This window comes from Abramis brama, assembly GCF_963993115.1.
Source record: "Abramis brama genome assembly, chromosome: 24".
NCBI lineage: Eukaryota > Metazoa > Chordata > Actinopteri > Cypriniformes > Leuciscidae > Abramis > Abramis brama.
The window spans coordinates 4,111,194-4,134,951 of record NC_139986.1 but is presented as its reverse complement, the minus strand read 5'-3'; the positions used below and the strand labels follow the sequence as shown (position 1 = coordinate 4,134,951).

Here is a 23,758-nt window from a genome sequence, read left to right as displayed (position 1 = left end):
TGTGTCGACATAAACGCAGAACAGATTTGAAAGATTCCTCCATGCATTCTTGTCCAAATGTAGCCTACGGGGTGGAGGCGGGGCTTTTATAGACGTCGCGTTGCGTTGCCTGCGTCAACATGTCGGGAAGCGCTCTTATAAGAGTTGTATCTTATCTAAGCAGAACATCACAGTTTCTACAATCGAGTAAGACGAACTATGTGAATATAAGAAGACCATTCACTGCCAAGCTGCAAGGTAGCATCTGTATTTTAATCCCACCATTATCCCGCTAGTGTAGCCTAACAGACGCGCGCGCGCGCGACACATCAGTTGGTTGTGATCATCATCATACCTTCAGGAACATTTTAGTGCTCTAAATGAATTTTACAATATTTTACTTCATCATGATACTGCTTTATTTTATGGTGTAAATAGATGTATGCACACCTGTTTGTTTACTTAATGAAAACGATATATACAACACTTGGTTTGTTGTAATGTAATTGTTCTGCATTCCTGCGTGTTTATGTTGTAGTGGCACGTGTACGCGCACCTATATAACTCCTGCATTTAAAAGAAAAACTAAAGTAAATGGTAAACAATCCTAAAATATTGTACTTGTTTACAACTGATTTCTTAAAGGATCAACAAGTTACTTTTTAACCCACTGGCCCTTTGTCAAGCCAGATAACGTATGATTCCAGCCTTTTGTTAATCATATAATCAAGCTGAACGTTGATCCAGGGATCAACTCTCTTTTTGTGCTGAATAAAACAGGATTGTGTCGTTGTAATATATATATTTAATTTGTAATGAATTTCCAGAATACAATTAATTACCTGACTCATTGATTGTTAATAATAATAATCATGCAAACTCATTCCCCATGAATACAGGTGAAGGTCAGATCAGACCACTAGATGGCGTTAAAGTCTTAGATCTGACAAGGTATGTGCATCCATATCATGTTATGAGGGCCACTAAATAAAATAGAAAAATTACACTCCTGGTCAAAAAAAATGAGCCAAGCCCCAAAATGGTAAAACACTAAGCTTTTAATTGTAGCTAAATGTAAGCAAATGCACTACTGCATCAAAGACAGAATGAAGTTTTTGGCATGAAGTTTGATTCAGAGTGGTTCAGCAGAGTTGTGTATGAGTGATGAATCTCAATGAAACAGGAGTTGCATGATGATACTTCAGAGCGCTTTCTGAAGATCTGCTGACAGATATAATAATAAATGCATCTCTACCACAGTAAAGCATGGAGGAAGAGAGTTTGTAGCTGCTTCTTCTCCAGGAAAAGTCATTTAATGCATTGGAGCACAGCAGAATGGCTTGCTTCCCACAATTGAAAAGTTGTTATCTAAAGATGATCAGATGTTATTTTTTTAACATGACAATGCTCATGCCCACAAAGACAACCACAAAGATGTGGCTTGAGAACAAGTCAGGTAATGTTTTGGCCTGATCAGAGTCCAGATTTGAACCATATAGTGAATATTTTATCTCACATTAAACTCAGACTGACTGGGAGACAATTAACATTGAGTGGAACAACACTGACTCTTCTTCTCCTGTAAAAAGCTGTCTGCAAGTTTACCAACATGGCTTAAACATTTAACAAAATGTTTAAAGCTAAGTTACTTTATCTACTGTATTTGTGCAATTCTTGTTAACTTCCTGACCAGTGATTTGTGATTAAAATTGTTAGTACCATTTAAATCAAGAAATATTTAGCCATTATTGGCGTGGCACATTTTTAAGTGTAAGCTCTTTATATGCTCGTAAAGGTTTAATATTAAACATTATCATTATGATGTTCAATGCAGAGTTCTGGCTGGACCTTTTGCTACTATGATATTAGGAGATTTGGGAGCAGAAGTGATCAAAGTTGAGCGACCAGGTGAGGTTTCTGTAAATGTGAATTCTTTTAAATGAGAGATATTGCTTGAATTTTAGTTTAAGAAGATTTCAAGGGTTGGGTTTATCCCGAAAATAGAAATTCTACCATTATTTCCTCACCGTCATGTCTTCCTTTTTTTTTTTTTTTTTTTTACATTTTAAAGAATTTCCCCGCCACTGTTTTCAATATAATGAAATTGAATTAGGACTGGGACTTTCAAGCTCAAAAAATAAATAAAAAATAAATAAATCCCCTTTCATTAAGTTTTGCCTGCATATATTAAAGTAATATATGACCAAGCATGCCTCTAGAGCGAATATTTTGAGGTGGGTAATCCTGTTTCCATGTTAAACGGCTGCACTATTGTGACACTTATCATATTAAACACGTCACGTTGCCAGTTCCTGTAAAAATGAGTCTGAGTTTAGATCTAAACAGTGTCAGACTGCAGTGAACAATGAAGTCTAGTGAACTGTATTGAGATGTGAATGTGTGACAGGCTCCGGGGACGACACGAGAGCCTGGGGCCCTCCGTTTGTGGGTGAAGAGAGCGCTTATTTTCTGAGTGTGAACAGGAACAAAAAGGTATTTTTGTTGAGTTTTGATTTTATGAACAATTCATTTCAAAGAACCTGTTCAAAAACTGATTCAGTGATTCTTTTACCTCATGGCATGGTTCCTTACACCATTGCTTGGCATATGATCTAAAATATTCCAGAAAAGCCATATTGTTAAGTTTTATTAAAAGGGGGGGTTTGTTAATGTCAAAGTTTGGTTTGTAACCATAATTCAGCGCATTAAAGAGCATTTAGAAACTAATTTGCATTAAACAATATTAATTATTTTTAGGGCTGTGAAAAGATTAATCGCGATTCTGTACTGTGTATAATTATTTTGTATATATAAATACACACACATGCATGTATATATTTAAGAAAAATGTGTTATTTATATATATATATATATAAATATAAATAAATAACACATTTTTCTTAAATATATACATGCATGTGTGTGTATTTATATATACAAAATAATTATACACAGTACACACACATATATTATGTAAACACAATCTTTTATTTTGGATGCGATTAATCACGATTAATCTTTTCATATAACACCAAAAGAAGTTTTTTTCTTTATATCAGGTTTTTAAAACTCTTAGGATCTCGACTTTTGCCGTTATAACTGTGCTCCCCTCATTCATCTGTCTTGCAGAGCATTGCTGTTAATCTTAAAGATCCAAAGGGGACCAAACTTGTAACTGAGGTAAAAGTTCATAATGCATTAAATAACGTTTGGCTTAAACACCTAGTCTGTCACACTTTATTCTCTCTCTCTCTCTCTTTTGTCAGCTTGCCAAAGTCTGTGATGTTCTGGTGGAGAATTACTTGCCCGGGAAGCTGAATGAGATGGGACTCGGGTACGAGGAGTTGAGTGAGGAAGCCCCTCGACTCATCTATTGCTCCATTACAGGTGACGATATTCACTGTAGGCAAAGGCTCCCAGATATAAGCCATTACCACAATGTCTGCTGTAATTATGACAAAGCTGCTTGTTTTCACATTTGTAATTAGAAATTGGGAGTACTAAATACTGGAATTCAGATATTAAATTAAAGTCCCCCTGTAAATCCAGCTTTTAATGTAGTTTATATGTCTATGTGGTGTTTTTAATGTGCTTTAAGACAAACCATGTGTAAATTCATAAGTCAACACTGTCGTAGATTTTTCCCTAAACCTAACTAAGTCCTATCTCATCTGACCTAAGTCTACCGGGGCCGTCTCCAATCGACGATCTCCCTGGGCCGTCTCTATTCGACGATCCCTAACGTCTCCAATCGACGCTTAATATATAGCCTACTTAACTAACAAATGTCCTTTAAATGCTTTAATCATGGCCGGAGGATCTCTCGAGCAGTTCTCAGAGAATCTCCCTCAAGAAGAAGCAAGGCCGGAGGATCTCAGACAAATTCCATTGAGAATCCCACCAGCTAACACAAATACAACAGTTTTTATAGAATAAGGATGTATGGCAAAAATGTCATCCTGCATTACATAATTTCCCCACAATTTGATTGGTTCTCATAGATAAACCCCTTTACCAGGTAAAGCAAACTGTTTTAATGATTACTTCATTGTTAATCACTAGGTTCAAATTTAGTCATCTGTCTAGTTTCAATTCCCAAATGTGTTATTTATACACTCACACTACCAAAGTAAAAGGGGTATGGCAACACAACATACAGCATTCAAAAACACAGGACAGAAAGTTTTAGTACATTATGTTTCCAAGTGTTATCATGTTAGGCCTAAAAAGAGAAGTAACACATTAGATGTTAGAAACATGGTTAGTTTAATATACAGTTTACTATTTTATCTATTAAAAATCCACCACAACACCATTGCTGAGTATTTTCTCCTTAAAACTGCAGTGAACCAAAGACAGTCTCAAAAACACGCTTTGAAATCGCTGGTGTTTCTGACGTCACAAACTACCTTGTAACCAATCAGATCAACGTGTGATCGTCAACGAGTGGATCTCTGAGCTGAGTGAGTGAGTGGAGGCGGGGCTCATTTGCATATCCATAGAACCGCAAGGGTGTAGAGTTACATTCAAGCTATTTTAAGGCATGAAGAATTTTTTTTTTCAAAGAAAAAAAGTTTCAATATGTAATTTTGGTGATCAAAGATGAGTTTTAAGGGATAAAATGATTGACTACAGGGGGACTTTAAAGGAGCCGCGGGTTAAAAATGGGTCATTTTAGACAGAAATGTAGGTTGAAAATAATAGTTTTTCCGCATATATATTTGTTTGTTAATTTTTTTAAAATAAATAACATAAATAAACCTCAAGAAAAAAAAAGAAAAAAAAAACCCTTTAATGACCCCTTTAAAAAACACACCCAAAACACCCTAGCAACAGCATAGGAACGCCCTGGCAACCGCCCACAACACAGAAGAAAATATAAAATCTTGTTCTAATTAAAATCTATCAAGGTGTGGTCACATTAGCAGTGAAATTTGACATTTTGTGGACAAAAAAGGTTAATTGGCAAGAGTGTAGCAATTGTGTGAGCGGTTTCATACAGTCACTCTCAAACTAAGCACAAGCAGCTTTCTTTTGATGAACGCAACAAATTCAACTGACCAACTTGCATTGAGAAATCTTTCACCCTCATGCGAAATTTGTGTGGATTCCAATTGAAATTGGATTTTTTGCCCTATAAAATAGGCAGAACAGCTGTAAATATCACCGCACCTTCACTCGTTCTGTACGTTTATAAAGGTTTTAGATGCATTTGTAGTATTTTCTCTTTTACTATGTATAATAATTCGCTCCATTACACGAAGGAACAGAGTGTGTGTTAGCAGAATTGGAGGAAGAGACAGCGGGAACAAAAAGCTGATGTGTTCTTCATTACGTTTACATCTCTGTACTGTAGACACGCCTTTGGGATTCTAAATCTGGCCTGCATTTAATCCATAAACCCTAATGTTTTCAGCTCTATGGCCCTTATGAAAAGGCTAATTTATTTTACTGTCTGATTTTTTTTTTTTAATCACACTCATAAAGGAAGCCACTCTTTACTTGAAAATTGTTCTGTAGCCACGCTAATCTGAAGCGGATGGGCATTGTCACCACGCTGGCTGCTTTGGTGATTGGTTTCACGTGTCAGGCACCCATAAATCCTGCAGTCAACTCGCACTTGATAAGGAAATGGAAATCAGCATTTCTGCAGCCGGTTACACATCTCTAAGTGTGCGCTGCCTTTCATAAACCCTCGTCGGGGCTGTAAAAAGACGCCAGTTTTAGTCAAACTGCCATGCATTTTTTTTTTTACTTTGTATGTATGTAATATTTTTTACTACAAGATGCATCTGGATTTAATACTGTTTTAGAACTACTGAGAAATGTCTGCTTTTGTTTAAATGAAAACATGAAGTAGTAAAGTACAATTACAACATCTATCCACAGGAAAAAAATTCAAACCCATCAAAGAAGTTCAGCAAACGGTAGTCTGATGTTTGCATTGCTCATACATTTCATGCAAGTTGTTACATCGTGTCAACACTTCAGTGGCATCTCTTGTGGTTGACGATGAAGTGAACTCAAAGACTGCATTTTTTCTCAGCTGTTCTCTGTAAGATCGCAAATCACAGCCAAATTCCCATGTCTCGCGCCGCTTATAAAGACCTGGAGGCGTAACCCACAAGACCGCATTAAATTGTGGATGCTGGACAGTTAAATTGGAATGATTTACTGTGCTCATCCTGTATCTTTTAATTTTCCCCTTCTGAAAGGATTTTTCACTTTCTTCTTGAGTGTAAAATCAGTCTGGAATGCTTAGTTTCAACAAGTGCAGTTTGATTTATCAGACTCAAATGTTCACTTGACAGGGATTTTCAGGACAAGCCTCTTTAGTTGATGGTCGCCATCGTGCCTTCTGTGTGTTTTGCTGACTCTTAAACCTGTGGATGTCAGTATTAAAGATGTTGAAACCATTTAAATGTATCTATGAAATAAAAGTCTTCCACTCGTATCCATTCCCCAGAGAATTCCTGGAACCATAATCTCCAACTCTATCAAATTAGATCAAATTAAATGCAAAGTGATCATTTCCCTCTCAATTAGATTTAGGCAAAACTTAATTTGTTCTATATTTAATGTAATAGATATGGTAGATATGATGTTCATGTTTCATGTTTTTATCAAACTGAAGCCATGTCTGTTTGACAAAACATTGGGACATTACTTTTTTATAAAAAAAGAACATAACTGTGAACATCTGTCTTAACTTGTGTTGACCCAAGGTTAAAAATTTGTAATGCTGCATTACTTAAGGCAGTAAAGACCATAATGCCATGTTCCTTGGGGAGATAAAATAATAGTTATTAGAGATTAGAAACCAATATCTAACATGAGATTAACATAGCATGAAGAGTAGCTATTTTAAAACACAGTACATTTCCTTAATCTGGGGCTGCTTTTTTATTTAAATGAAACAAATGTACTGCATTTTAGCTTGATAAGGTTTTTTAATTTAATGTTTTGTATTTTTAGGGGATTTTATGGTACTAAATTTTATTTATGCAGTAGTTATAATCGATTCATTCACGTTTTGAGCATATACCTGAAAATGAAATTTCCAACAAAATCCAAAATCTGTCTTGAATGCTTTGTAGCTCAGACTCAAGTTTGATCTCTTTTTAAAAAAGATACTTTATTAAAGATTAAGATACAAATTATTGCTGAGGTGAAAGAAAGTGAACAAAGTTATTGAAGTTTAACTTTATTGTTATTAAAAAATGTACCAAAATACTATTTAATTGTTTTTATATGAAATATATATTTTTCAAAACATGTTTTACTATAAAACTGTGAGAAAATCAAAGCCATAAATCTAAACAAGTTAAGTTCCACATTTGAGGTTGATATCTCAAAAAATGAGCTTTCAGTAAGATTTTGTTTGGCTGCAGTACCAAACGTTTCCACTAGATGAAATTCGTTTCCCATTCATTTCCAGTGCGGTCAAGGAGTATAAGTGTGACTATTTTTTTCATGACCATTTAACTTTTTGGAATCATGTCCATGCCAAATCCTTTCCCAAATTGTAGAACCATTCTGAAGAAGTAAAAAATTCAACAAAACAACAACAACACGTAATGTATTTGTCTAATGACAGAAGAACACCAGAGGGTTAAAATGGTGTCCAGCTCACTGTCACCAAGCTGTCAACACTGTCAAGTTTCCTCAACTGTAATAATTAAAACAATACAACAACGTGACAACAATTTGCTTATTTTTAGCCCCTAAAGCGTAATAATGTGCATTTAAACCTGCTTTTGCAATATCACCTTTATTTAAACGATCTCATAATTTAATAATTGAAAATAATTATTACTCAAAATGACTGCATTTGTCAAGCTCAGGACCAAGCTATTATTTCTTAAATTATATATACAGTATGGATTGATATGTATATGTTGCTGTGCTTGTTAGATTGGGAATGTTGGATTCAGCATTAGAGGTCTGCTGTGGCCCTCTTGTTGAAGCCTTTAAATCTTTGCTTTAAGAAAATATCATTACCAGTCTCCTGCCCCACCACATGAACTGTGATTAATTAGACACCCCAATCAGGAATAAGGGAAGCCATTCATTTATGGCTGGTTTGTATCTCACATGCTGTAGCAGTTCTGCAGTCTTGTCCAATTTATTTGTAATGGGCCCTGCAGTGTCATGTTGTCAGGAGATTTATTGACATCCTTTGGTTTATTGCTTCAGTCTTGAGGGGGCAAAATTGTGGTCCAGTAGCAATTTGGGAGTCACACATTTTTTTTATTTTTGCCCAATTTCATCAGGAAACGGCACTGCATAACCTATACATTGTGATTGCTCATGCAAATCCCTGAGGAGGCTTAAAACCATGACTTGGCAGACTAGAAATGTCTTTGATATGAGACATAATTCGCCTTGTGCTACCAAAAAAAGAGGACCCATACATGGGAGATTAATCAGATGCTGACCTCACTGTCAGGAACCACAGTATTTGCCAAAGCTGGCGTAACGATGACCAAATTTAGACCTGATTGAATACTCAAGTCTGTTTTTTTGCTATGAAGTTTTCTTCCTGCAGCGTTAAAGTATTAAGTGTGCCCATTGAATTCTTGAAATACTCTTCCTTTCGTCAACAATATTAACATTTGTGGTTTTGGATGACTTGAATTTCTGAGTCATTTGGGTTTTTGGATGCCCCAGTAGAACACACTGTCTCTGATTTTTTACCTTATCTAAAGCCAGTTCACAAAAAAGTGTTTGGATTTTCTCTTCTGGCTTCTCTTATTTAATGCCAAGTCACCCTTTTATTTTCTATTAATTCCACTTTTTAAGCAAAACCAGTCTTTCCTTTAAACCATAATGTCTATAAGTATATTCAACAAAATGGTAAACACATCACTCGGCATGTGAGCAACAAACGGAAACAACGGAATACCCTTCAGATGTATTCAGTTTTTCCATGTTCCCATGTGAACTGTATAACAAAAAGGTGGTTTTAATTTCACACTGTTTTTATCAAGAGTACATCATGTCTATTATTGTCCATGCAGATAGGGAATGAACATTTTAGGGCGAGACACACACTGTCTAGTCTGGTTAACGTGGAATAATCAGGTTCGGTTACACTGATGTCTATGGAGAACATGAACCACAGACTCCTGTTCCTCTGGAGATGTTTGAGGTCTCAGTGGCGCTCGGCGCTCCACAGAAGCGACAAAGCTCCCTGTTTCGTTTTATTATTGGTGTTTAATTTCTTTCCAGCATATTAAAGGGATTAAGTGGCGTCTGAGAACGCAAGTTATTTTCAGCATGTGTCCTTCATTAGATGGGCCCCCACACCCAAATGTGTTGAGGTTTGGCATCGGATGCCTTTCACATTGTGTCAAAGCTGGCAGTGAGAAACCTGGGCTGTTTGATGAGTTAATCCAGCACTACTACTATTAATGCTGTCATTAAAGTATTTGGGCAACAGGAAGTGGTGTTTCTTTGAAAGCAATGTTTGGTTTCATAATTTGCTTTATCTGACGATTATTAAATATATATATATTTTTGGTTTTCTTTCCTTTTATAGTTTCTAAATGTCGCAATGAAACATATCACCAATACTTTTCTTCCATTTTGTGACATACATTCCATTGAAACAGATTATTGAAATTAGAAAATGTGGGACTGGGATTTGTTTCAATGCATCAGTTGTAGGATTTTGATGTGTGGGCGGAGTTTGATGTATGCAAGCTTGCAGGGGCGGGGTTTAAGCGGACTAAATGATTGGATAAGTCGTTTCACTGGAAGATCAGAGTAATTTTTAGTAAAAAATTGAGCTAAAAAAAACATGCCCAATACGATCATGTCATGTAACTCCTCTGAAACACACAGGTTGAGGATTCAAGTGCAGTAGTTTATTGAGGGTAATTCAAAATCGTAATCCAAATAACAGGCAGAAGGTCAAAAGGCAAACAATCCAGATAGTAACAGAGTCCAAGACAGACAAACAGGGAAATCCAGGGAAACAGGCAGAAGATTGAGACTATAGCACGGGAACAGGATAAAGTGCTCAGAAATGCAATGTGACACTGTAAGGCTGGAAGCTTGCTCTGCTATTTTAAACCAATAATCGGAACAAAAAGCAGTTGAAGTATGACATGCATAATTCAGTTATTTATCTATCCAATATAATTAATCTGACTCTGACATTTAAAGTTGTTGTTATACTTCCTATTGAGGTGTAAACGACTCTGTCTCTCCAGACAGAACCATCCTGTGCCTGTATTAGCATACTGTGATGATGAAGGCCATTGTGCCATGTTTAATTCACATTTATAAAACGGTTAGTTCCAATCCTTGATTATGATTGGTCAATAGCTGTGCTTTATTCACGATAAAACACGGCGCTTCACCCAACTGTTCTATGTATCACTACACAACACCCCTAGCAACCACTCTTAGTAACTTAAAAACATGTTTGATCTCATTGATATTGTTCATTGAAGCTATAGTAGAGTATTGTGAGAGATCGAGTAAGCGAGTGTACCCGCATTTACAGTAGATATAGCATTTTCCTTCAGGTCAGTCATATTCATAATTAAAAAAAAACCCGTTTGAATGTCCGCTGCGATATCTTGTCCTTTTAACAGTTAAGGGTTTTTTCCGTGCCCATAGTCATCTGTCAGTTGCGTCTTCCTTCTCCGTGTCAGTTGCGTCTTCCTTCTCCGTGTTCACAAGTCTGATTCCTTTCAATGTAAAAGTCTTCTCTACTGACTGACTCACTCATAAAGACGGTCTTTGCTGCCATCTATTGGCAAAATAATGTATGTAACTTTTGTTGCTGTTTACGGTCAGGGACTATTTTTTTCCAGTGGAAGGAAGGCTTTTTAGTGATTTTACTTCATAAAAGTTGCATAGATACATGTTTTTCGGCTTTAATAGTTGTATTGTGTGATAACCGTTTTATAAACCGTTGCTTATTCACGATACAGCACAGCCTCTCGTACCTTACTGCTTACGTATACTTTTAAAGGGCACCTATTATGCAAAATTCACTTTTACATGGTGTTTAAACATACATGTGTGTTGGCAGTGTGTGAGCAAAACCACCCTAGAATGATCAAAATCCACCCAGTGGATCTCAGTAAATCATAAGCACTGTCTCAGAATGAGCTGTTCTAAGATTCTATGCAATGTGACGTAGAATTGCGCAGGCCCCTCCCACGACTGTTGATTGACACTTCAGTTTGAGCATAGACCCACCCTGAGTGAGCTGGACACAGAGTCCGCCATTGTTTCGACGCTTGAGCAGCTGTAGACAAGAATGTCTCCTAAGCGTTTGAGGTGTGTTGTTGTTGGATGTAAGAATGAACATAGCAGTCTTCATTTACTCCCGTTGCTACTCGAGGATGGATCTGTACCAACTGTTCGTGATCCAGCTTACAGTCTCCTGAGCGACAGGACTAACGTTACTGACCATGGCAGAAATGAAAGTGAGAGCGCGCACTTTATGACAGCTCATCGAGTCATTTTACGGATATAAGGTTTACCAGTTTATTTAGCACCCACTGAAAAGGTGTGTATATATTTGTTTACTGTTAGTTGTAACGAGTGTTTTGTGTACTTCGCTGTGTATGTTGTTGATAATGAAAGGGAGAGAGAGAGATAAGTTTAGGATTGAGTTTATGGATAAGACTTTAATACGCACTTCTTATACTGTGTTTATTCAGGTCTTACAGTGATTCTCTGGAGTAAAACTAACGCTCATCTTTTGTGTGATGTACAATAAACTTCACTGAACTCGTCAGTATATTTTGGTCATCATTCGGATGGGGTTTGCTACAGCAGGCTTGTATTAGTGGATAAAAGCAGATGACAAATAAGTTATAACCATAATTAAACTACACTATACCTGTTCTATCTCCATACAGCATATATTCTCTGGCTCTGTGGGCATTATTGTCCGACTCAGAGTCGAAATGAACACCGCAACTGAGAGTTTATTTTCTGATATTATCAGATGAGATTGTCCTGCTGGCTCTGAGCGCCAGCTCGTGAGGCTCCGCCCCCTGGGCCGGCAGCAGCAGTTAATTTGCATTTAAAGGGCACACACTAAAACAGCGCGTTTTTCTGAGCCCCCAAAAAATGACAATTTAACCTCTACTGCATGCATTTTGATGGCACATGATAAAAATTATTCCACATCATTTCTTGGCTCATTTGGGAACATTTTATTGATTTATTGAAAAATTTCCCTCCCTCAACCCCCCCACCCCAAAATATTTTTTTGTTGCCTAAGGGCAACGTTGTGCAACAATGGTAAAGAATCATAGAGAAAATTATCATTATACAATTCTCAGAGAGCAATACAAAAATAAGAAAATAAATAAAAAAATGTCAAGAAATCATTTAAGTAAAAAGGGAAAAACACTTGAAACACATCAATATATTTGATTTGATACAGACATAGGTTTGTATCATGTAGTGCGTCATGTCATATCATGTACTTCATGTATCCTAATCATCCCCATATACACTACTGTATATTGACAAAAGTATTGGGACACCCCTCCAAATCATTGAATTCAGGTGTTCCAATCACTTTCATGGCCACAGTTGTATAAAATCAAGAACCTAGGCATACAGACGCTTCAACAAACACTCTCAGGAGCTCAGTGAATTCAAGCGCGGTGATAGGTTGCCACCTGTGCAATAAGTCCATTCGTGAAATTTCCTCACTACAAAATATTCCACGGTCAACTGTTAGTGGTATTATAACAAAGTGGAAGCAATTGGGAACAACAGCAACTAGGCCACAGAGTCATAATAGGTGCCCTTTTAAGGGATTTCTGAAGTACTAGGGCAGTAAAGAGTTTTACCCATATTTTCTTAGCCCTACAAGACTTCGCAATGAGTGACTGAGGATACATTTACACGACAACGATATGCTTAAAACAGAGACGTTTTTCCTTTGAGTTTTCCGCATACAGACAGATCCGTGAAAATGACTAAAACCCCTGTATTCTGCTGCCAGGCCAGTAGATGGCGATGAAACACTATAGACTGAACACGTAATACACGTGCATGATGTCATCGTCTACAGAGATTCACGTTTTTGTTGTTTACACAGAGACAATTTTCAAAAACTTGCACTTTGAAACCAGTTTTCAAAACTTTGCGTTTTCAGGCACCTAAAAAGCCTATTACGATCCGTCTAGGTTAAATCGAAAAGAAATAAACATGACTCCCACGCCCAGTCGTCAGACCAAAAGATAAACCAATGAGTCCAAAATTTATTAAGATAAAGAAGATAAGAATATAAGTAAAATTTAGTATTTTCAGAGTAACATAAACCAGTGGGTGTATAATCTGGTTTAGGGCAGGTCAACCCTACAAAACACAATCACTAAAAAGAAAAGACATAACAGAATCTAAATCAGGTACAATAATGATCTGACGGCTGGAGAGGAGACAGGAGAAGTGCGACCGTTTTTTAGTTGAAAACGGTGTCGTGTAAACAGCCCCTGAATAAACAGGGCTTATATCGGCAGAGTTAACAAGGGTAATGGAAAACAGATGGCAGTAATCAGAAATGTAGTTCATTTCTGGTGGAAATCAAGGCCACTCCAGCTGGTGGATGTAACCGATTAATAACATCTAGTATTAAATAGGGTGAATTTTCATTTTATGCCGACTTTAAAGATAAAGTGCGTAATTTTTCCGAACAGAATGGCAAAAATTAAGACTGTTTTCATACAAGTTTCACAAACACTTTTCTGCCATTGGTCAGATAAAAAGATAGCCCCGCCCCAAAATCATGCCATTGGTTGAGCTGTTGCTGGGCAGGGCTGGTCAGGATTCTCAAACAAGCAGAACAATGTTTTGTCAGCATCAGTGTTTATACTTTTCAGAGGATCTGAAACCCTAAATATAATTTACAATGTGCTAAAACAGCAACAGAGCTCTGGCGTTTTTTTTTATTTATTTTTTAGAAAATGTACAAATTCCTGTTCTCAGAATTCTGTTAATATTGGTGTGGTTATGCCTGGAAGAAAGGGTAATTATGGAGATGTTTGTTCTTTTGTTTACTTGTGTTCCAAATGTCTTTGCGCCCCTTTTTGTGGTGGTTGTAACATCACTGTAGTAAAAGAGACGTTATGAATGTAGTGTGCTATAAAAAAGGGTATTACATCTGAAGTTCTGTGATGGTATAATGACTTTTTGAAGAGTGCGCATGTGCGAACATGCTCTAGTATATAATAACCTATGATAAAGCAAAATAACTGAGAAAAATTTAAAATATTCCTCAGATGCCATGTCTGTTATTTATATCAAAACATCTAGCATTAATTCGATCTCAAACAGTTTCATTAAAAGAAGTTATTACTCCATCACCTGCGTGACGTCATTAACCAACATGTTTGAACGACCAATTTGTGACAATATGTTTTTGGGAAACAGTCGTGACTAGCAAATTGATTTCTTCAACGATTTATCGTACTATGGTAGTGAAGCAGCGAGTTGCGTTGTTGTATGGGAAATGCACCCCTGATTGGTTTCAGCATGTTGCTAAGCTGTTGCTAGGGTGTTGTCGGTGGTTTCTATGGCATTGAAAGGTGGTTGCTAGGGTATTCTGGGTGGTTGTGTACAGAAAAATACTGAAACAATTCTACTATAAAAATCTGGTAATTGGCTAACTGTATGTTACCTTACCATAAACAATGAACAATTCAAAATATTTTAACATCACATGTAATTTAACTGAAAAATATCATCAATGTTTATTTTGCAAGTTTAAACTATGAATTACCATATAGTTTATGGTGAAAACAGTACTAGAACATTCCTCAAAGTCTCTGTGTGACACATCACATATGATATTTTGTATAAATAATTATTCTAGCAGTTTGTACATTTTCGGTTATTTAATATTAATTGCATATTGTGCAATTGTGACCTGTGTGTCATGTGACCTGATGTTGCTTTGTGTGTATGTTTTATGGACAGGCCTCTTACGATGAACTCTAATTCATCATGTGGTTTTCTATTTTAACACCTTTATTATTATGGTGGTTATCAGTACATTTACGTTAAAAGCAGAATTTTTATGCCAAGCAATAAAGCAAGTGCGCATGTGTGCTAAAAAATAAACGATGCGCAGCAGAAAACGTGGAAGGAAGCGCTTTTGAGTACCAACATTTTTGGGGACACGTTTACTTACTGGAGTAGGATTTTTCTCCATCTGTGGTAAGATAGCAATCATGATGATAAGTGTGTTCATTAATTATTAGAGGTGGAACGGATCGCAGTTGATCCGTAGGGATCAGGTCCAACGGTTCGGCACGCATGTGATTCGTGCATTAACTGCTAAGTTTAACCATCATAGAGTGAAAGTTTATCATTTGGACGTGTTTTGTCTTGCCAATTTACACATTCAAACAATTTTATACGCAGAAGAAGAGGCAAAAATCGGGACTTGCACGCTGTTATCTGTGCGCACATCCTCACACACACAGAGAGAGAGAGAGAGAGAGAGAGAGAGAGAGAGAGAGAGAAGCTAAGTTTCCATCCACTTGTCAATCGAATTATCTGAAGTTCGGTAAAAAAAAACTCATGCAAATAAAGCTGGTGAAAGAGTGTTTCCATCCAACGGCTTTAAAGCGAATAAAAACCTGTGCGTAATGACGTCACATTTTGTTTTGCGATCAAATTGGTATATCGAATTGATTTGAAACATTTTAAGGTGTTTCCATTCATTTTCGCACCGAATCGCACAACATTCAACCAAACATTTGCGAACAAAGTTTTGCTAGACAAAAATGGATCGCGCCATCTACCAACAAATGATCGTTTCCATCAGCATTTATCGCATAAGCCGTATATCGATCAAGATAAAATCCGATGAGACCAAACGTATTTCATTTGAGTTGATATTCATGAAATTCAATCGAATTTTACTGTTTCCATAAGACATTTTTCATTCGATATCACTTCATTCGGATAAAAACGTGTGGATGGAAACATAGCTACAGAGAGAGAGACTCGTTTCAGACAGCCCTCGAACACTGAATTGATTCCTCTTTCACATTTACTTGCGCTTGAACCGACACATACACACAAAATTATGTCAAAATACCCGTCTATGCAAGTATTCTCTTGGTTATGTCATAATTGAATTGTTGAGAAAGAAACCGGATGCGTGTCTGTATATTTGGTCCGTGCATTCAGTCTTAAAGTGACAGCAGCCTAATATTCCTGCTGTTGTGTCATTAATGTTAATAAAAAATAAAATAAAAAACATCATCATCATCATCTACCATGTTCGAGAGAAAAGAAGAGCAGTCCGGAGGAAAGTGATGACGACAGCTTGTAGGATAAGTGTGCCGTGTAAAGTGTGCTCTCCGTGTGCTCCCTTCAGAACCAGACCAAAAAAAGTTATGTGCACCCCTGTTAATAATAGTGTTTATATATATAACATACACACTACAATATATACATAATTAAACTTGAGTATGAGCAATAATAATAGCGATGGTTGCCTTAGCATACTCAACTAATTAAAGCAAAGAGAGAGGGATAATGTTATGAAGTGATACTGGTTTATGAAATGTATTTGCACAAACACTGACTAGAAGGCATACTAGAGCATGACAGATTTTCCTTAAGCCACCCATACCTCTGCCAAGGAAATAAACACATCCGTGGATGTTTACCTCCAGTGAGTCAAAGTCTTAGAACTATGGTGGAGTTCCTAGAACCGAATTAATCTGACTTCTCTGATGATAATAGAAATGTAATCGGGTCTTTGCCCACATTCTCTCTGGACGTGTGTGCTCAGCTGTGGGGATTTCTAAGAGCCGCACACAGGCCCGAATCAAGCCCTACTGGCAACAGAATATGCTGGAGATTGTAGCTCTGACATGCTCATGTTACACAAAACTGTGAGCTGTATGCACATTTCCATCTGATAATCATTCACACACATAATCACTAACAACGTCTGTTAATTTATTCAGGATATGGACAGACGGGCCCAGAGTCTCACAAGCCTGGATATGACTCCATTGCGTCTGCGGTGTCTGGTATGATGCACATCACTGGTCCTGAGGTGAGGCCAATGATCTGATGTCTTTAAAGGTGAAGTGAGTCATTTCTAGCATCACCGAAGTGCCAAATATTGGTAGAGCAAACAGATACCATCCCAAACCCCAGTACTGATTTTGACATCGAAAAAATGCCACACACTTCGTCTTAAAGAGACCATATTATGTCTTGATTTAGTTTTTGGGCTCTACTAGAACAGGTTTTCATGCTTGAATGTTCAAAAAACACATTATTTTTCACATTTTCTCCTTTGTTGCTGCTCCACTCTTCCCAGTCTGTTGCCTTGTCCAAATACCCACACTTGCGGTCTTGAGCGCACGTACACGCGACTGTAAGTGCGCAAGACTGTCCCATGTCTTAAAAATGACAAAGTGCAGTGCCCTAAATGCACACTAAACCCTCACTATCTCGAACACTGCTTCGGAGCGGTATTCGAGGCTAAGCGTATCCCATCATGCATTATGTTCGGGAACTCATGTGCCCCGAAATTGCGAGATGTCGAGGAAAACATTCCGCTGTAATTTTAATTATTTAGATACATATAATTTGTTAGTAAAAACATAAAGTGTTGCACATTTTATTGGTGCAAAGATGAGTCTGGTGTGTGTAGGCCTATTTTGTACAACATTTGCAACTCTTTTTATCACTTAATTAAAAGCATTACTATTTTAAATTTGTAAAATTAAAAATAATTTAAATTTAAATTTAAAATCAGGGTTCCCGCGGGGTCTTAAAAAGTCTAAAATTCTGAACTTTAAATTTAAGGCCTTAAAAACGGCCATATTTTCATCCGCGGTCTTAAATTTCATTTAGTCAGGTCTTAAAAAGTGTTTACCCTCGTTTATTTCCAGAAACGCTGGCTGCAGAAAATTATTATAAAGTAGCAAAAAGTATCGAGTCGTAGCCTACAAAGCGGAGCTCTAGTGCTGGGGTCTCCAACACGTCGATCGCGGCCTGACTGGAGGTCGCTCGCCAAGAGGCCGTTCACATATCGCGTCTTTTGTGCGCTCAAGTTCGTTCAAATGTAGGCGCGCGGTAAGCGTGCTCATAATAGAAGCGACGCGCTCGTTTTTTCCAGGCGCTGTCTCAGTCAACATCAAGGATGGGGGTGCACCCAAACCAGGGGCGTAATTTGTGGGGGGGTTGGGGGGGAGATAACCCCCCCAATATTTAAATCTATGCATTACAACCCCCCCAATATTTATACCATGATCACATGAAAAATATGCAGACCCAAACTTCAACCCCCCCAATGTTCAAACCAAATCTACGCCCTTGACCCAAACACTACGGGTGTCTTTCTCTTCTCCGTAAATGAATCTTGTAGCAGAGCTACAGCAAGCGTTTCTCGGTGGTGGAAAATCCATTAGCTACTAAAACTTCTTTGTCGTTGTGGAGACGCAGGGCACGGTTGCATAGCAACGACAGACGCCACGGGAAAATCGGACCTAATTTTACTATTAATAATAAAAGATAAGCTAAAGTGCATTGTAAATGTCAGTAATTTATCTTTTTGGACTCATTCTTTTTATGAACAATTATTTAAAGTCTGAAATATGTGAGGTTTATCTTTTTATAAAACCTTTTTTGTCAAACCTTTATTTTAACTTGTACATGTTAGTATATAACATGCACAACACTTTTAAAATGTTAATTTTTAATGGTATTATTTTAATGTTTATGTAAACAAAAAGTGCATATTGATGCTAAATTTATTTGTTATTTGCTGGTTTTCGACATAAAACTTTGAATTGATTTCATTGTGTAGTATTAATACTTTTTGAACAGGATTCTGTGATAACCATGATCATTTTTGTCACTATAATCATGAAATTAAATGTTCATGCCATTTCATCTCTAGTTATTATCAACTATGATCAACTAAAATCAACTAATTATGTGTGTTTTTTTTACAGTATACCGGTAATATGCAAAGTACAATTTTCTATAAAAAAAAATTATATCTGATTCTGTTCTGACACGCGTTGTTGGGTCTGGAGGAAGGTTGCTAATGTGATTTATTTGTACATTAAATTAATGCTTTTTCAATTACTGAATTCATTGAAATAAAATGAATTCTTTGATTTTAACATTTATTTGGTAATGCGTCGTGTAGGTCTTAAATTTCAATCTTTATGGTCTTAAAATGTCTTAAAAAGGTCTTAAATTTGACTAACTGAAACCTGCAAGAACCCTGTAAAATAAATTCTTCTGTTAGTTACATAGCGACTACAGAACGGACATGTAGAAGTTTATTTTAAAATGCAAAGTATTGAAAATATAATAAATAAAAGCTTTGTGAACACTTGCATTTTTTTGCAAGATTATAAGTGTGTCTATGCAAGTAGACAAGTGGTCAAGTGCAAAGACCGCAACTGTGGGTATTTGTACAAGGCATGTCAGTAACGCTCTGTTTAGTTCCTGTCTAAATGAAGCCCCTCCTTCTGAAAAGCGCACTGTGCTCTGATTGGTCGGCTGCACCAGTGTGTTGTGATTGGTCAACCGCTTTGAGCGTGTTTGGGAAATGTCCCGTCCCTTACCATAATTGTAAGTTTCAACACACTACTAACTAACTCGCCCCTTTATTTTGCGTAAAGGCCCTTTCACACTGAGTGCGACGCGATAAAGCTAAAAAGTTAAATAATTTTTCCTCATGTATGTCTCTCGTAGGTTTTCCCATTTGGCTTTAACCTCGTCCGCTGCACAACATACAATGGTAAATTAAGATAAATAAAGTTTGGTACTACACAGAAACCATCATCGAGGGCATGTAATAACTTCTGACTGCGATCTAAAGTGGATTTTGATTAAATAATGGTTAGGTGTGCATTATTTGTAGTGTTTTATAATAAACTGAATGCTTCTACTGCTTAGCATTTCTCATGAAAGCTTTTCTCATTCTTTATCGTTATAAAAATACCCCGAGCCGCATGAAAAACACATACAGAACATAATCGTCGTAATCATAGATTTATTTGGCTTCATGTTTCATCTGTAGACACGTTCCTCTCAGTGGTTTATGTGCAGAACTCAGAAGGTCGGGAGTTATGATCACATAATATGATTGACAGCTCTAGCGAAGGAGATCTTTGACTCATAACAGACGCACGGAGGAAAACTGCGCTCTGAGCGTGGCTTCAAGCTCTTCAGATCGCTATTTAAAAAGACTATTTTAAACATTGTCTTTACTAACTTTCTGGGCCGGCAAGTTTCAATAACATGGAAGCCTATGGAGGAGTGATCCAGCTCTCAGATTTCATCAAAAATATCTTAATTTGTGTTCTGAAGATGAACGAAAGTCTTACGGGGTTGGAACAACATGAGGGAGAGTAATTACTGACAGAATTTTAATTTTTGGGTGAACTAACCCTTTAACTCCCACCCCTTGAGGACGTGTTCGTTTCCGGAAGAAAGCTCAAGACTACAATGGAGGCGTTTCAGGGAGTTCAGAAACAGTGACACTGATATAGAGAAGAACTCCCGCTGGAGGGACTTGTTTTGTATTTTTGCAGAGCTTTTTCATGCTCAAACAGCAACATTACACACTAAAAGCTGAAAATGTAAAAAAGAAAAATAGGTCCTCTTTAAATATTACACACTATTTTAGGTCATATATCTCCTGTTTATTTAACTGCTTCTTCTTTAAGGATGGGGATCCAGTCAGACCAGGGGTCGCTATGACAGATCTGGCCACTGGTTTGTACGCTCAGGGAGCCGTCATGGCCGCTCTGCTTCAGAGACAGAAGACAGGACGAGGCCTTCATGTAGACTGCAATCTTCTGTCTTCACAGGTAATACAACACTCATTTATTATACAAGTCAAATATAAGGAAGTATTTGATAACACAATTAATAATGCCATTATTAATTTAAGCATTTTTAATAATAACTTGTAAATATGCTTACAAATATTTAACTTGTTTTCAAAAGCTATATGTGATTATGAAATGGTTTCTGCAGTCAGATATTCTTGTATAATGACACTAAACTGTATAATTGGTTCTAGTTCCAGGCAACTGATTGCTCTGCGGTCGCTTTATTCTCGCATAATAAAATAAACTATTTCACCTCCATTAATGACATTATTTTGTAAGTACACTATCAATCAAAAGTTTGGGGTCAGTCAGATTTATTTTTGGAAAGAATTAAAACTTTTATTCAGTAAAGATGCATTCAGTTGATCAAAAGTGACAGTAAATACTTTTACATTGTTACAAAAGATTTCCACATTAAATAAATGCTGTTCTTTTGAACATTCTTTTCATCAAATAATCCTGAAAAAATGCACAGTTTCCACAAAAATATTAAGCAGCACAACTGTTTTCAACATTGATATAATCATAAATGTTTTTTGAGCAGCAAATCAGCATATTAGAGTGATTTCTGAAGGATCATGTGACACTGAAGACTGGAGTAATGATGCTAAAATTCAGCTTTGATCACAGGAATACATCATTTTACAATATATTCACATAGAAAACAGTTATTTTAAATTGTAATAATATTTCACTACTGTTTTTTCTGTATTTTTTTATCAAACATGTGTAGCCTTAGTGAGCACAAAATACTTATATATATATATAAACTTACAGACCCTAATCTTTTGAACGGTAACTAACCAGAGATAATGTAATAATGTATAGTAATGTCAGTCAGGATTGGATTTTTTTTTTTTGCATTTGCATTTGCTCAAAAGCTTAATGAGTTTCCATAAATTCAATAAAACATAATAAAATATTTTCCTGAATGAGAAATGTATATAGAAGCATACATGCTTGGCACATAGAAGAAGAAAATATTGAAAGCCTCTTTAACATGATCCAGTCATTTTCTGAAACCTGAGAGTAGAAATGAATTGCAGATATAGAACATCACTTCACTTTCATGCTCTTAAACTGACAGTTCAATAACACTGACTACATTTGATGTATTTAAAGGAGACATATCATGCTTTTAAATTGTTCCTTTTTACATATAAATCATATATTTGTAGTCTATATAAAGCGGAACTGCAATGCTTGGGTCTGAATTCCTCATTATTATAGCTCCACAGGCCCCTTTTCTATGGAAGGCATTTTCTGCCAAATTTAAATAAATAAATAAAATGATTAAAATGAAAATTAAAACCAGATTAACGATTTCATTACAGAAAACTGTATGCAAAAAATGTGACAAAATTGAGAATGAAATTAAATGATTTCATTTTCACAGCATTATCCCTGTCAAATTGAAAAATAAAATGCAATTGGTGATTTCACATTTCATTTTCACTACAGTCTCGAGGCAAGACTGCCAATATTAAAATGAAAAGCCAAACGTGAAAAAGAAACTGCAAATACAGTTTTTACAATGCTCTTTAGTAACACTCACGCAATAATAGTGACACAATTCAAATACAAATGTAAATTTTCGTTTTCATTTTAATTCCTCTTTTATTTCACAGTTTTCATTTTCGTTTTCATTTTCAAAGACAACCTGCATGCAAATTCTATGTTAATGAGTGGGTGTGGCTTATTCTAGAACGGCGCTGAGCGCTGAGTTCTTTCAGTTAAACATGCGCCCTGTCACGTGCGGCAGTTCATCTACATTAGACGGTGTAATGAAGCGTGTGGGTTACTACATCCAACAACCGAACATTTTAACTTACCCTCTCGTAACTTCTGCATCCTTTAGCTTGGACTACAAAATTGCAGCGAGAAATAAAAATGGCGGATTGCTCGAAGTGATGGGCCGGAAGTCAATGTCCTTATTTGGCAGTTCCGCTGCAAATACTGTGACGTAATAGTTCAAAAAACGTCATAGAGAACAGAAAAATCGGAACAGGTTGAAAAATATGACCAAAACAGAATATAAAGATATCAACGAAGCACCTGAAGAGAACAATTTCAACTTTTCTGTACTTCTAAACACTCCAAATATACAACAAAATGCATTTAAGGGCTAAAAAAGTGCATTTGGCATGATATGTCCCCTTTAATACTTCATACAATATCTACATGATGAAATATTCAGCTCTTAGAAGTATCCCATATTCAGATTTCAGAACTGTTGTTATTGTCTCTTGCCCAATGCATGAAATGAACTTTTTAAATTGAACCAGACCTTTCTTTTTTGTGTGTCTTTGGCCTGAAAGAATGCAGTTCCCTGGAAGTGAGTTTAACCTGACCCATTCAGTACTCCAGAGAAAACATGGACGTTTTACTTTACAGTATAAATAAATCCGCTCTCCATAACGGCATAAGCGTATAAACCAATCGTGGTCCCTACTAGACCTCAGCATGCACTGTTTAATTTACCGTGATGGCTTGATAGTTTTGACTTTGTGGTTTTTGTCATACTTTTGTCTCAAAGATTTGTTAATGTTTGTACTGTATGCCTTACGATTTTTCACCTTGAATATCGTTTTAGTGTAAAATATACAACTTTCACGGCTTTTAAGTAAAGTTCAAGTGAAGTTTCCAATTCATGTGGTCACTTTAAACTTGGACTATTCCGATGTATTTTTTATGGATGAATGTTTTTTTTTCTTCTTTATATAAGGGGTGACTCAGCTCAATTTGTCCCTGTCGTAAGTAATGCTGGTTTAGGCACGTTAAAAGCTAATTCATAAGTATTAAATGTATTGTAAGTAGCAGTAGGCTTTCCTGTCATGCCATCAGTTTTTGAGACCATTGAATACCTGTCCTTGCGTGAGGAAATAGCACACCGTTTACAAATGTAC

General features: G+C 36.5%; 1 protein-coding gene across 1 annotated transcript in view; it reads left to right on the top strand.

Moving 5' to 3' along the window:
- Positions 1-94: 94 nt before the first annotated feature.
- The window catches only part of sugct (succinyl-CoA:glutarate-CoA transferase), a 144,650-nt gene continuing 120,986 nt past the window's right edge, over positions 95-23,758 (top strand). The window contains exons 1-8 of the mRNA XM_084102440.1: positions 95-237; positions 879-930; positions 1,814-1,887; positions 2,387-2,472; positions 3,109-3,159; positions 3,246-3,366; positions 16,950-17,041; positions 20,685-20,828. Coding sequence (XP_083958566.1) covers positions 120-237; positions 879-930; positions 1,814-1,887; positions 2,387-2,472; positions 3,109-3,159; positions 3,246-3,366; positions 16,950-17,041; positions 20,685-20,828 — 738 coding nt within the window. The 5' untranslated portion in view covers positions 95-119. The remainder of the gene's footprint in view (positions 238-878; positions 931-1,813; positions 1,888-2,386; positions 2,473-3,108; positions 3,160-3,245; positions 3,367-16,949; positions 17,042-20,684; positions 20,829-23,758) is intronic.